The sequence below is a fragment of the Plectropomus leopardus genome, chromosome 11 (assembly GCF_008729295.1).
Source record: "Plectropomus leopardus isolate mb chromosome 11, YSFRI_Pleo_2.0, whole genome shotgun sequence".
Lineage (NCBI taxonomy): Eukaryota > Metazoa > Chordata > Actinopteri > Perciformes > Serranidae > Plectropomus > Plectropomus leopardus.
The window spans coordinates 25,272,693-25,287,646 of record NC_056473.1 but is presented as its reverse complement, the minus strand read 5'-3'; the positions used below and the strand labels follow the sequence as shown (position 1 = coordinate 25,287,646).

The 14,954-nt window shown below is 40.3% G+C and overlaps 1 protein-coding gene across 3 annotated transcripts in view; it reads left to right on the top strand.

Annotated features, from left to right (window-relative positions):
• Positions 1-14,954, top strand: part of itpr2 (inositol 1,4,5-trisphosphate receptor, type 2) — an 81,865-nt gene that overhangs the window by 12,845 nt on the left and 54,066 nt on the right. For all 3 annotated transcript variants that reach the window (XM_042496637.1, XM_042496638.1, XM_042496636.1), the window contains exons 5-20: positions 259-417; positions 1,898-1,996; positions 2,259-2,342; positions 3,932-4,078; positions 4,750-4,845; positions 6,164-6,208; positions 9,220-9,371; positions 9,879-9,978; positions 10,064-10,224; positions 10,319-10,460; positions 10,678-10,836; positions 11,688-11,860; positions 13,148-13,267; positions 13,501-13,683; positions 14,386-14,637; positions 14,726-14,873. In XM_042496637.1, coding sequence (XP_042352571.1) covers positions 259-417; positions 1,898-1,996; positions 2,259-2,342; positions 3,932-4,078; positions 4,750-4,845; positions 6,164-6,208; positions 9,220-9,371; positions 9,879-9,978; positions 10,064-10,224; positions 10,319-10,460; positions 10,678-10,836; positions 11,688-11,860; positions 13,148-13,267; positions 13,501-13,683; positions 14,386-14,637; positions 14,726-14,873 — 2,220 coding nt within the window. The remainder of the gene's footprint in view (positions 1-258; positions 418-1,897; positions 1,997-2,258; positions 2,343-3,931; positions 4,079-4,749; positions 4,846-6,163; positions 6,209-9,219; positions 9,372-9,878; positions 9,979-10,063; positions 10,225-10,318; positions 10,461-10,677; positions 10,837-11,687; positions 11,861-13,147; positions 13,268-13,500; positions 13,684-14,385; positions 14,638-14,725; positions 14,874-14,954) is intronic.

Sequence of the window (14,954 nt, the reverse complement as noted above, 5' to 3'; positions counted from 1 at the left end):
AGCTAATCAGTTGTTCTCTAACACTGTTGTTAGGAATATATATATAATTTAATATGAAATATCCCTAAAATATGTCTTCAGTTTACTAAATGATGGTATAGAAGTCTCTGAAGGATCCACTGTACACTGTTCAGTCATATACTAGGTTTAAACGTGGTCTTGTTACTGTGTTGTTGTGGTATTAGTACCATTACTTCTGTTTTACCTTCTCCTTCACCGTGCTTGTAGTATCCAAATACTCTGACTCTCCTCCCTCAGCTCCTGCACATTAAGAGCAACAAGTACCTGACAGTGAACAAGCGTCTCCCTGCTTTGCTCGAGAAGAATGCCATGCGTGTTTCACTGGACCCGGCCGGGAACGAGGGCTCCTGGTTCTACATTCAGCCCTTCTGGAAGCTCCGCAGTGAAGGAGATAATGTAGGTCTCCCTCCTCTTCGCTCCACACACATTCCTTTACAGACTAAGTACAGAACAACAACTTGCTCTCCGATACAATTACAGCAGCTGTGTGACTTTTTCATCCTATACACTGTCAGTTCATTGTTTGTCGTGTCCCAGTAACATTTCTGATTTTGTCCTTCCCCCTTTGGCTTTAGCATCCTATGGTTAAAGGTATTGCTCTTGATTGTGCATGGTGTTTGTGCGTTATTAGGTCAGACACAGAGCATTGTGTAAAAAGCATGGATGCACCGGCCTTCCCATTGCATGTTTTAGGTTGAGCTTTTAAAGCATCCACTCGGTTGTTACTTTCTCTCTACTGCGTGTCACTGATGCTGCTTCTCTGTATTTAAAATGTTTTTAAATATTCCAGCGCAGCATTGGAATAAGTGTGCCGAGCCACCCATTGCTGAGGCCACAGTGTGCTCGTGTGTGGCTGGTTAACATGAAATACGGTCTATTAGACTGGGTTAGAGAGCATGTATTATGCAAGCAATTATACAATGACAGGCAGTGTAGTTTTCAGTCACCATATCTCTGTATGCTGCATAGGGGTCGACAGATTATTGGCCCAGTGGATTAGCAGAGCCGATATTTGGCATTTTGCCAATTATCTGTATCAGCAATTTATTTTAATAATCGTTGATAAAATTAATTAATTAAAAAGTGTGCTACTTTGGCTCCGCTGCAGCTGTGTCTCTCTCTGTGGTCTGTTTTCACTCATCACTCTGTCTTACTTAATGCCCTGCTCACATTATTATCTGATTGGCTTGATGTCACATGAGTAATAACCAAAGAAAAAGATCCAAAAGTGCAGTATGGGAGTATTAAACTCAACCAACACCAGGGAAGGGAGTCTGCCATACCTGCAAAGAAAGTGTCAGCATGGTAGGAATTTTGACTTCGTAGAACCTCGGAGAGCCATTTTTATTCTTGCAATTTTTTTTTTACATTTTCACTTGACTTTATGAAAAAAAAGTTGCTGGGAACTGCATTTCATGTTGAAAGTTTCAGTTTTAATCAATCATTTGTTAAACAAACAAACAAAGTTTTGTGTTGGAGTTTTTTATATTCCAAAATTTAAATTAAAAATATTTTCATTTTTATTGTAAATGCATATTGGTTCCAAATATCAATTATCAGTCTCATTAGCTACAAATACTCGGTGTCGGTATCTGCCCTGAAAAACCAATATCAGTCGATCCCTAATGCTGCATTCATGTCCACTCACCGTGGTATGAAAAAACTTGTTTTCCGTGCTGAACCACTTTCTCATGTGAAGCTCAATCAGTTGCTGTTGCGCACAGCGCCCTTTTCTTTTTTAAATAAGGGGATGTTTGCAGACTTTCGACAAGACCCTTGCATGGACACACTTTTACTTCCTGTTTAAACCCTTCTGGAAGTTTACCAATGTGTGTCCACCTGTGTTCGGATGTAACCGTCTCTAACTGGGTTCAAGGTGGTGGTTGGAGACAAGGTGGTGTTGATGCCAGTGAACGCAGGACAGCCTCTTCATGCCAGTAACATCGAGCTGCTCGATAACCCCGGCTGCAAAGAGGTGAGACTGATTCATCCACTTTGTTTATGTCAGTGCTGAAACACACAGATGTTGTCAGATAACTGCCCTGTAGCTCGTCTTTAACTGCAGTTTATCTAATAGTCTTTAAAGAGATGATTATCATCTTAGTCATTTGAATGGGGTGGAAACCTAAAAAAGTAGTATTGTTGGAAGGATTTTGACAGACTACATGTGACTTGTGCCTGATAAGAATTTTAATTTGGTGTTGTGTGCTCTCTTCACTCTCTGCTTCACGCTGCAGGTCAATGCTGTTAACTGTAACACCAGCTGGAAGGTCACCTTGTTCATGAAGTTTAGCGACTACAGGGAAGACGTGTTGAAGGGGGTATGTTGACTCCGATGCCACAGAGTAAACTTATTTAAGTTGTGCATTCTTGGCCATTATTATCGTCTCCTTTTTTATTTTTCAATGTTTTTGTGTCTGACTGTTCTGAATAACAATTTTTGAAAGTGGTCCAGTATTGAGAGAGAGAGGGCTGCAGCCGACTGCTGCTCAATGCCCACGATGTAACCAGAAGGAGAGACTGTGCACTGCACATGCATTAAAAATGATTATTTATGCATCAGATGGGCTCAGGTTGTTATAATAAGTGTCTCTACCTTTGGCTTTATTTGTTATTGTCTAAAGTTCACTCAAGAAGTCTGGTTCTCAAATCTCATGAGACATTTCTTGTTGCAGGAAGACAATGCTAGAAGCAAAAGTGAGAGGGAATAGTGTGTTGTGTTTGAATACAGAAAGTGTAGCTTAGTGTTATCTAAAAGATTTTCAAAGTTACTGATGATGATTTAGCTGATTTTGACAATGAGGACGAAGTCTTTGAATTCAATGACCACCGACATTTGTTTGAGCTGGAGTGTATGTCTCGTGAGATATCAGAACAAGACTTCTCCTCGAGTGAAACTTGGACAAAAAAACAAATGGACCAGATCAAGCAAAGGTGAAGAGACACTCCATGTACTTGTGACAATGACAATGACAATCTGAGCCTGTCTGTGGCAAAATTAGCCACTTTTAATGGACGCCTAGTGATGCTGCCCCATCTGGTTACACTGCAAGCGTTGCACAGCTGCTGGCTGCAGCCCTCTCTCAATATTTTATCAATTTCAGAAATTGTTGTTCACATCAGTCACTTCGACACAAAAAATGGGAAGATTCTGAACTGGACAGTGTGTCTGAGTCTCTTGCTCAAAAAGTTACAAAAGGATCTATTACAGCTCACGAATGTCTGCACACTTGGTGATAAAGCACCTAATTTTCCAATAGGTGCATATAAAGGTGCTGCGCAGTGATCTATAACTGCATATGGATTCGCGGGCAACCATTAGCTTTTTATTATTTTGTTTTCTGTAAATTAAATAGGTTTCATGAATGCACAGTTTATCCTCATTAATATTATATGTTAGTTTCATGTTGATGTGTATTTTCAAACACATTTTAATAAAAAATTAAAAATTGAAACTAAAATTCAATTTTAAACCTTTCTGGAGCAACTCGGAGGACTTCCAAAATTTCACAGACCTCTTGTTGAAGACCCAGGCTGTAAAAAGGCTACTGAGTTGATTAAAAGCACCTGTTATTTACATAAACATTTCAAAAAAAGATCATTAATCAATTAAACTAGCAGAAATGAAATATCCGGGGGTTCGATTCCAGCTTGCAGCCCTTTGCTGCATGTCTTCCCCTCTCCCTCCCCCTTTCATGCTAGCAATCTCCTGTCGTATCTAATAAAAAAAAATCTTCTACTGTTGTTGTTCGTTTGAGATTAGCCCCTAAGTGCTTAAAAACTGTCACTGGAGATCATGTATTTGATTTTAGACCTGTTTCCTCAACTGCGTGCATTTTGCATGACCTCAGTGCAAACAGCATGCAGTTATCTTTCAGCAGTCTCATGTTTTGTTCGTGTCCTCTGTCAGGGAGACGTGGTGAGGCTGTTTCACGCCGAGCAGGAGAAGTTTCTGACCTGTGACGAGTACAAGAAGCAGCAGCACGTGTTTCTCAGGACCACACTGCGGCAGTCTGCCACCTCCGCCACCAGCTCCAAGGCTCTCTGGGAGATAGAGGTGAAACACACAGATGTTAAAAAATCATTTGTATTTCTCAGCACTTAAATGTGAAATGTTGTCATAACAAAGGCCCGCTGTCCAAAACATTTACACATCATTTTTCCTTCCATTGTTCATACTTTAACCTTTAGTTCTTTGTAAGAGACTGTCTATTGTAGTATATGTTCCTCTTTATCAGCTAACGCTGAGCTGAAGTTCCTGTTGTCCGTCTGCTGTTTGTGCCAGAAGTACTTATGTTACCATATCAGTTGTTGACATGTTGTTGCGTCAGTGTGACAAACACAAATTCCTGTTGCACTTGGCACATTGGGTGACTCGTTCTGACTCACTCTGACTCTGCAGTGATAGGCTAAACTCCAGCTCATTTGGTTTGTGAATTGTTCTCACTTTCAGTAACCACTCTGAATAACATGATTCATCCTCTGACTGCCGTTAAATCAGTCATCTTGTACAAGGAGCTGAGCTGCCTGCGAAACAAAACCAGACACTAAAAGAGCAACGTCGTACTGTAATACTCATGCAGACAGAAACTGAAAACTGTGAGGAATGTTGCAAAGTCCCTCTGCACTGTATTAAAGCAGCAGTAAGCAGACTGACACTAAACCACATACTTGCAAGAGACAAAAAAACATCAATCTGATGCGCCTTATTTTGTGTTTGCATGCCAGGTTGTGCACTACGACCCCTGTAGAGGCGGAGCCGGCCAGTGGAACAGTCTCTTCCGCTTCAAACACCTGGCCACCGGGAATTACCTCGCAGCTGAGGTGAGTTTTTCTTCTAATCCTTGATAATGCCTCCATTTAATCTTGTAGCTACTTATCATTGTTTTAAATTACACAGTAGGGATGCTCCTAATGACTAATTTCCCTGATGTTTAAACAGAAGTTTAAACTTAGACTAGTTGACTTGTCTAAGAGCAAAACAGTCAGAATGAACATAATTTAATCTGAGGTTAAACATTATCCAAACAAAATGTGCATATATTATGTATGTACATAAGGGCCATTTAAAATCATAAATCTAATTTTTCAATAACCAAATTGTATTTTAAATGCAGCTGAAATGTGTGACACTTTGCACTGTGCATTATGAACAATGCACATTATCCGAAAAAACAACTCATTAAAAAAAAGTTAACAAATAACATTCAAAAACTTTTTTTTTGGAAAATACATCTTCAGGAGAAGTGCCTGATTATAACAATAGCATTTTCTTTGGGCAAATGCAATGGCATAAAATAACAATCATTTTTATAGTAGGTTTAATTGACTGGTATTTCTGTTGCAGACTCCCAAGGGTAGCAGCGTTTAATTGACTAGTTGACTAATTGTGCACATCCCTATTCCCTCTTTACTTTTAGAAGATAAAGCAAGCTTATTTCTATAGCACCATTCATCCACAAGAGAATTCAATGCGCTTTCCAGGGGCATACAAATACATCAAATATTTTAAAGAAAACAATAAAACTGCATTTTAGAGACAATGAATACATCAAAAGTAAAAACAAACAAAAACAAGCAAAAGCAAGTAAATGAATAGTTGTACATTAAAGAAAAAGTTATGTTATTTGAAAACCACAGTGACAATAATGTTTAAAGCCCTGATTTAAATGACTGAACGATTTACCTGTTTGACCAGGATATTCAGGGAGCTTTTTCCACAGTTTGGAAGCATAGAAACTAAAAGCTGCTTCTTTGATCCTGGAGAACGCAATCGTGGAGTAAACCTGTCCCAGATGACCTGAGGTGTCTGGATGCATCGTAGCGTTCGACTAAATCAGAGATAATTTTAGTCCGGAGACCATTTAGTGCTTTGTAGACAAGTGAATGGATTTTAAATCTTTTCACACACAGGGAGCTAGTAGGAAGTATTTTTCACTTGAGAGTTTCTACTTGAATGAACACAGTTGTAGGAGATTTTAGGTGATGTGCTGTAGGTGGCAGTATTCCCATTGATATGGCCACTATCACCCATCTGCTGCTGAATAGTTTAGATTGTGGGGTGATGGGGCTGATAATGACAGGACTATCATAACAGCTTTTTTTTATATTTTAGGTCACTTACCACTCAATTTCTCTGCAGGTGAACCCCGAGTTCAAAGACAACACGGTGGAGCCCAAAGGAGAGGTGAGTCACACAAAAAAGCTTATTTAGCTGCAGAGTCACACACAGAACGCCTCAACAGACTTTTCATTTCATTGTATATTCTCAGTTGTTTATTTTTCAAAACAGCAGCAATGTGAACGTCATTTTAAAGCGTAGATAAATGAATTAGTTGATGAGCAGGAAAGACAGGCAATAGTGGAAAGAGCGATTATCTCAGCAGTTATAGGTTGTCTGTCCAACTTCAGGCCCTTCTCTGTCTCCTCATCCTTTGGTTATGCAATACCGCCGGTTCTCTTACACTCACACACAAACTCTGAATCTATATCTAGACATTTCTTTCAGCTCTCAGCTACCTTGCGCATTTGTATTCTGGCAGTGCGAGGAACACGCACACAAACTCTCTCAGCCTCACACACTTTCTCATGCACATGCTGAATTTCAGACACACAGGGGGCTCCTTACATAACGTCTGGGTGTGGGGGTGCCCTGCGAGAGGGGATGGAGGGGAGGCAGACGTGCTGTCTGCTCTGCTCCACTCGCCTGTGCTAAGCTGGTGGGGTGAGTCACCAGCAGAGCGGAGGGTGGGGGGAGAGGGAGGAGGAGGAGGGGAGAGGAGTGGGAGGATAGAGAAGCTGAGGCGTGGAGGCAGCTCTGGGGAGCTTCCCATTGACATGCAGAGAACAGTGGGAGAAATTAACCCTCGCCATTATATGCTGCATCTGCACAGCGTAGACTGTACCAGCCTACGTACTGCAGTGTCTAACACACCACACAGAGAAGTCATGGCTCTGTGGATACATCTCTGTGTAATTTGATACCTCATTAGTGTAAGAAGCTGTGACAGTATAGTTTGGCTCACATCCGTCCGTCCTCAATTATAGATATTATCAACAGTTGGGCTCGTTTATCAGCATTTATGTGAGTACGTGTGGAAAGAAATGGCAGCTTGACACAAAACATGTTGAAGCTCAGTCTCACACACACCTACTAATATTTGATATAACAATCCGATGAATTTATAGCAAGATATATTTATCGTTCGTGGAAAATGTGAGTGCAGTTCCGAAATGTGGCCCAGTGCTGCGGTAGAGGTTAGAGGGTGTGTTATCCTGCTGTGTCCATGGCCTTTAGTGCTAAACTTAAACAATTAATCAATTAGACTACAGAAAAACAATTGATTAAGCTATTTTTATCATCATCGTCATCTTTTTCAGGCTTTATTTACAAACAGCGCACACACTCAAATGATGAAGGCCAGACTCCTCTTGGAAAAGGTCGACGCATACCTTTTAACTCAGTGTATAACATATTAAAACTGCGTTCATTAAGGCTTCAGTTGACAAAAAATAATTAAAATTCACATTTTTTACATTTACTTATGTATTGGCCATATATATTAAACATCTATGACATTAACGGCCTTTTATCGTCCTATCAATTAGTGTCATTCTCAGTTATAAAAACAGAGGGTCTCAGTCCTAGCTAACAATAAAAATAGCCATATAGAAATGTAACAGTTTCGGCTCCTATAATTATCCCAATAATTTGTAGTGCCGTGAAATTGTGCATATGTAGCCATGTGTGCCATGTGTTAATTGACAGCCTATGCAGGGCTTTAAAAAAGACTCTGATTTACCTCCAAGCGGGTGTTAAGATATCTGGCCTCGCTGGGAGATATTGCAGCCTGTGCCTTCAAGGGAGAGCGCATCTTCAGAGACTGAAATGAAATATTTGAAGAGAGTAACAAACGGCTGTTTATTAACTGTTAACCGACTGCCAAGACATTCACTTATATGTGCGTAGAAACAGCTTCACCACTTTCTCCATTATACACTTTTAGGTATTTTCTTATTTAGGGATAGGGGGGCGAGTCAGTGTGTTGACTGCGAATTGCGGGCACGCGCCTGTCAATTAAGAATGATTCTGACTCACTAACAAACATACGGTGGTGAGGAACATATTGGCCGTGCACACGTCATACGACGGTAATTTTTGTACACAAAGTAAGAACATGTCTTTGCACATATTAATGAATGAAGCCTCTTGTTACAGCGTCTTGTGTATTTATCATGTGTGTTGCCACACATGATAAATGTGTTTTTTTCTGTAACTTTTTAAAGAAACTGAATGATTTGTGATTACTATCATTATCTATCATTCTGCAGATTATTTTCTTGACATTTTGTCTATAAAATGTCAGAAAATATCAAAAGTCATTGTAATTGCCCAGTGTGGCTGTTTTGCTTCTTTCATCCAAAGAGATAAAAAAAAAAGACATTCAGTTTGCTTTCAAATATTATAAAGAAAAGAAGCACATTTAAGAAGCTGGAATCAGTGAATGCTTGGTGTTTTTCTTAAAAAGAGAAGGTTTAAATGATTAAGCAATTTTCAAAAAAGGTGCAGAATAATATCTGTTGATTGACTAATTGTACCAACATTTTGAGGGTTTTTTTTAGATTTTTTTGGGGGGGGCTTTTTTTCTTTAATTAAGATAGGACAGCCATAGTGTGAAAGGGGGAGAGAGAGGGGATGACATGCAGAAAGATGCCCAGGCCAAGATCGAACCTGCAGACGCAGCGGTTAGGACACAGCCCCTCTACATTAATTTCTTATGGTAAATCATCAAAAAAAATCAATTTAATACATCAGATCAGGCTCTGAAATCTTCTAATAAGCATGTACATTTACAAACTTACATTATGAAAGCATTTCATGGAAAACAGTTCACAGAATAATCGATAAGCAAAGTAATGATTAGTTGCAGCCTGTACGTGCTCCAAGTAAGGTTCATTGACTTTCAGACACATGTGGGCGAGCTGCACGCATCTTTCTTTTATAGACTTCAATATGGACTTAACATGTTGTCTTCTGTTAGTTTAGAGATCATAGGGACAGTATAACATCCACTATCTGAGTATTGATAAACAACAGTCTGTGCCATATAAGGTTTTAGGCTGCAGGCGCTAATTTCTTCTTCCTCTGCATGTGGCTATGTTTGTGTGTATCCTCGTCTTTGTGTGCGTGTGCTGCAGAATGAGACAGACACTTTGTTCTCCAAGAGGAAGCATCAAGCAGCAGAGAAGATTGCTTTCACGCTGGTTTCTGTTCCCCATGGTAATGACATTGCCTCTCTGTTTGAGCTGGACGCCACGACTCTGCAGCGCGCCGACTGTCTCGTGCCCAGGTCAGTCACTCACAGGGGGGCAAAAGTAACCACAGCTAGTTACATCTGCTTTAGTTGTATCCGCAGGGGGCATTTTTTACTACATTTCACAGCAAAGCTTAGAGCAGTTTTTTATCAGAAAATTCTCCATTAAGATAAAATAATATCACTTATTATCACTCCAAACCATCTGCGTCGGTGGTTATTTTTCCAAGAAAGTGTCAATTTGATGTTGGTATGAGAGCCATTTAAAATAAATTGACACTTGTTGCTGGATAATTTTGAAAATAAGTGTAACTGAAATAAAAGCTAATAAAAGTTTCTCATTCAGCTGGCATATTAAACACTATACTAAAGCTCCTTTTCCACTAAAGAACCACGTGTTAACATGTTCACGACATGCTAACATGCTGACTTTTAGCTAACTGATTTACCAAGATGGACACATTTCAGTTCAACAACAACAGCAAGCATGCAGTCAACAAGAAATCATATGTGGTGTAAATAACTTGTCCTGTCCCACCTCAGAAACTCCTATGTGAGACTTAGGCACCTGTGCACCAACACCTGGGTGACAAGCACCAACGTCCCCATCGATGCAGAGGAGGAGCGTCCGGTTATGCTCAAGGTCGACACACACCCACGAAAACGCATACAACAGCAAAACAAACATGGATGCATTATTTGGAATTTTCTTTTGGCTGTCACAATAGATCGGCACCTGTCCCACGAAAGAGGACAAAGAGGCTTTTGCCATCGTATCTGTCCCCCTGTCCGAGGTCAGAGACTTGGACTTTGCCAACGATGCCAGCAAGGTCCTGGAGTCCACAGTGAGGAAGCTTCAGTATGGCAACATCGCTCAGAATGAGAGGAGGTACAGAGACATGACGACACAGGTGACATAAGATGGTGTGCATATTTTATTTGATTTTATTTCCTGATATTTTTTGCCTTCATGTATATTTCAGGTTTGTGACTAAGCTCCTGGAGGACCTGGTTTTCTTTGTGTGCGTGGTGCCAAACAACGGTCAGGATGTTCTGTCCGTGGTCACCTCCACACCCAACCGAGAGAGACAGAAACTCATGAGGGAGCAGAACATCCTCGCACAGGTCAGCAGGACGACTCTCACACTTTTGTCTGACCTTGCAGAATACAGAATAATCTAGTTCAACACAAGAGTCCAAGACTGACAGCAGAGCTCTATGGAAATCTTATAATAACCACAGACTGTGCTTAAAAACATGTTTTCATTAAATATCATCTGGCTATAGTCTGTTGATGCTTGGTTGGTTCTTCGTCATTGTATGTGGTTTTATATTTCTCCAGATCTTTGGCATCCTCAAGGCTCCATTCACAGATCAGGGTGACGGTCCGATGCTGAAGTTGGAGGATTTGGGAGACCAGCGCTATGCTCACTTCAAATACATGTTGAGACTCTGCTACAGGGTGCTGCGCCACTCTCAGCAGGACTATCGCAAGAACCAGGCACGTTTCCTCCTTTTACAAAACTCTGATATTAAGAAATGATTGAGTTTGTCATCAGGCTCATTAACATGCACTTTATCAAGGCGATGTGGGGTAGTTTAAGCCTCGAGAGAAGGCTTTTGACCGAGAGCTTATCGGTATAGATTCTGCCAGACTGTCTGGAAAAATCTATGCAGGATCAACAGCTGCTGTAATGATGCCCTTAATCAGGAAACCTAAGTAGTACTCCGACATCTTATAGTGAATCAACAGAAAACAAACCATGGAAAGTTGTGTGAGCTCTTATAATAAATTAAATAAAGAAATAGCACATTTTTTCTTGTATGAATGAAAACCGTTTATTTAAAGTAATTCCATCGACTCTCAGCTTGATTGCTTTTGAATGAATGCATGAGTGAATGATTTTATTTTGGTTACATGCATCATGAGAAACAAAGATAAAACTGTTGCACAGCCTTGCTTCATATGTTTTTAGTGTGTTTTTGTAACTTTATATCAGCAAAATTATTTTGTTAGGCCTAATATAAGAAAATCAAGTCAGTAGATTAGTTGATAGAACCCAACCTTTTTATGTAAAACAGTCGTCATTTTATGCCCTTGACTAATTACAAATAGTTCACATTGCAGCTCTCAGGTGTAACTTTGGGTAACTTTGTGAATGTGAATCAGATTCAGGTTCATCAAGTTCTCCGTGGACGATGGTGAAATAAACACACAGTATGCAATGATTCGGCAGATTTGCCCTCTTCACATATGCTCTCTGTATTACTCAGACTTTTTCTCTCAGCTTCACTTCACCACCGCTTATCTATCAAAAGAGTTTAATACCATATGTCTTTTCTGCCTCGCAGGAATATATAGCCAAAAAGTTCTCAATCATGCAGTCTCAGATTGGGTATGAGATCCTGGCCGAGGACACTATCACTGCCCTGCTGCACAACAACCGCAAGCTGCTGGAAAAACACATCACGACCAAAGAGATTGAGACTTTCGTCAGCCTGCTGAGGCGCAACAGAGAGCCCAGGTCAGACACCTCCAGAGGAGCAGTTTGACACGTGCATGAAAATTAGTGGTCCAACTTTATACATTTGTTTTTGATGATTGTTAATTTTGTAACACAGATATTGACTTCTATCACAGGAGCACAGTTTAATGCAGAATAATGCAATACAATACATTTATCTTACCTACCGAACCGTACTTTGGGACATTTGAAATGCTCAATTTTATCAAAAATTCACCTCTAACCTCCTGTCTGTGGTCACTGTGACACCATATTTTGTGCTGTAGTATAGAGAACCCCAATAATGAGCCCTGAAACCCAGAGTACATTAGCATTTCAGCACCTCTGGTTCCCTCGTCTCAAAATAAATGGATTTTTTGAATTAGTTTTTAGTAAGAAGGCTGAAATAAGGTCTTAACACTAACTGAAGAGACTTGAACATTTTGTTCTACGACATAAAATACATCATTACATACTCCACTCGCAGACTTTGAAGCTTTTATGTGTCTTAAAAAAGACTGTTGCTAACAAGTGGCTAAAAGAAACTACAGCACGTCCTCATGCCGAACCGAGCCAAAAACAGCTTTACAGCCTCGTTGCGGTGGCGATGCGACTGTGATGTAATTTGTTTCTAGCCTAACATTAGCTTTTTATTTTTGGCGTTTGCATTTAGGCTTCAAAAATCCTTAAAGTGGTGTTCATTTTTGAAGATTATGTTGCTGGACAAAATGTGTAAGTATCTTAAATGTTTCTTAACCACAGAGCTTATTTTCTGCAGTGATCCAAAACCCAATGGAAAAATCATAGGCTTTTTGACCAGGGAACCAGGGCGATGTTTTAGGTTGGCCTACAGAAAAATGTCATCCCTGAAACACTATTAGTGTTTTATAAGGTGCCGCCATGATTGTGCACTATACATGTCAAAATAAAATAGAGTATATACTACATTAGTCATATTAAGGATAAGTAAGAATGGGGTTTTTTTTGTGATCAATTTTTTATTGAGTATTTTAGAAAAACTGGAAGGGATCATTACAATAACCAAAGTGTATGCCAAAGTGGGATGCAGTTGACAAAGCACATTGTGGTGTAAAGTTTGCCTCTACGTCCCCTTCCCGTCCACCTGCATCATCTATCTCATTTTTAAGTGGAAAAATGGAAAAAGGGGGGTCAGACAGAGATGTTACGTACAGTCAGATACACACACAAGCCTCCATGTGTGCAATCAGCTCATGTGTTCCTTTGCTGAAACCGTGTGAAAAAAACATTTGTTCAGCATGGTGATTCATGTTTGCACTACTTTTCCAGATTCTTGGATTATCTGTCTGATCTCTGTGTGTCCAACAAGACTGCCATCCCCGTCACACAGGAGCTTATCTGTAAATTTATGCTGAACCCCACCAACGCAGATATCCTCATCCAGACCAAGTGAGTCAGACCCTGTGGTATCTATATTTAAAACACCCAAGTTGATCCTGTCGTATTTCAGTCGTTCATTTTTAAACATGTACAAACACGCACATTCGGTATGCTCCAAAGCATGCAGTGCCTCCTCCAGCGTGCCTCCTGTGAAATAGATATTTTTGGCAGTGCTACGTCAGAGTATAATGTGTGCAATTTCTCTAGTAACTGCTTCATGCTGCACTCCCCCCCTCCCCAAGGCTAATCCCTAACACCGAGACCACCCTGGAGTCCTCGCTGCTGCAGGAGGAGGTGGAGGAGGAGGAGGTTTGGCTCTACTGGATCGACAGCCACAAGGAGCCTCACGGCAAATCCATTCGCCACCTGGCCCAGGATGCTAAGGGCAACCACAAGATGGATGTGGACATTATCACCTATTACAGGTGACAGCAGCATTGTTGCTTTTAGTTCCCCTAAGTGCTACAACTTCTCTCCCAGTGGTGAATATAACTAAGTACATTCACTCAAGTACTGTACTGAAGTACACATTGAATGCACTTGTATGTTACTTGAGTCTTTTCCTCACATCCCAATTTATATTTTGGTCCTCAACATTTCAGCGGGAATTATTGTGCTTTTTTACTATACTATACTATTTTTACACCATATTTATCAGAAAGCTTTAGTTACTAGTTAAGATAAGATAATATAATCCTTTATTAGTGCCACAATGAGGAAATTTGAATTGTTACAGCAGGAAGGTGTGTACAAGATTAGTGAGAAAAATAACAATATAAATAGTATTTTTAATAAATATTTAAATCGTTTTAGATTGATGAAATAATAATTTGGGTTTGTTTTTTCAATCTTTTTTTTATTGAAAAATGGGTACATGTACTTGATTATGCTTACCTACTTTTACTTAAGTAACATTTACAGTACAGGTCTTTTATTTGTAACAGAGTATTTTTAAAGTGTGATATTACTACTTTTACTTGGGTAAATTATCTAAATACTTTGTCCACCACTGTTCTTTCTCTAATACCCAAAAATAGCTCAAACAAGAAAGCAAGAGTTAATGTTTTTCACCCTTTTGTCCCTGTCCAATCTAAAAAATAAAAACATGCCCCTCGCCTCCTCTGTAGGTACCAGTTGAACCTCTTTGCTAAAATGTGTCTGGACCGCCAGTACCTAGCCATCAACCAGATCACCTGTCAGCTCCCCGTGGATCTGATCCTGCGCTGCATGTTTGACGACTGCCTGCCCTACAACCTCAGAGCCTCCTTCTGCCGTCTCATGCTGCATATGCATGTGGACCGGGACCCGCAGGAGGCCGTGGTGCCAGTGCGCTACGCCCGCCTCTGGACCGAGATCCCCTCCAAGATCACCATCCACGAGTAAGCGTCTATCAGCTGGATTACATGTTTCGTACATGCATATTTTTGTGAGTCACTACATGCAGATTGGGATTGTGTTTCTCTGCAGGTTTGAGTATGAGTCGACTGACACGTCCAGAGACGAGATGAAGAGGAAGTTTGCTCACACCATGGACTTTGTGGAAGAGTACCTCAAAGATGTGGTCAGCCAGCCTTTTCCTTTTGGAGATAAAGACAAGAATGAACTCACGCTGGAGGTAAAATAAACTGTTCAGAGTGCTTATTTACTCACATAGGCTATTTCAGTCTCAAATTGTGCTTCATGGATGTGTTTTATG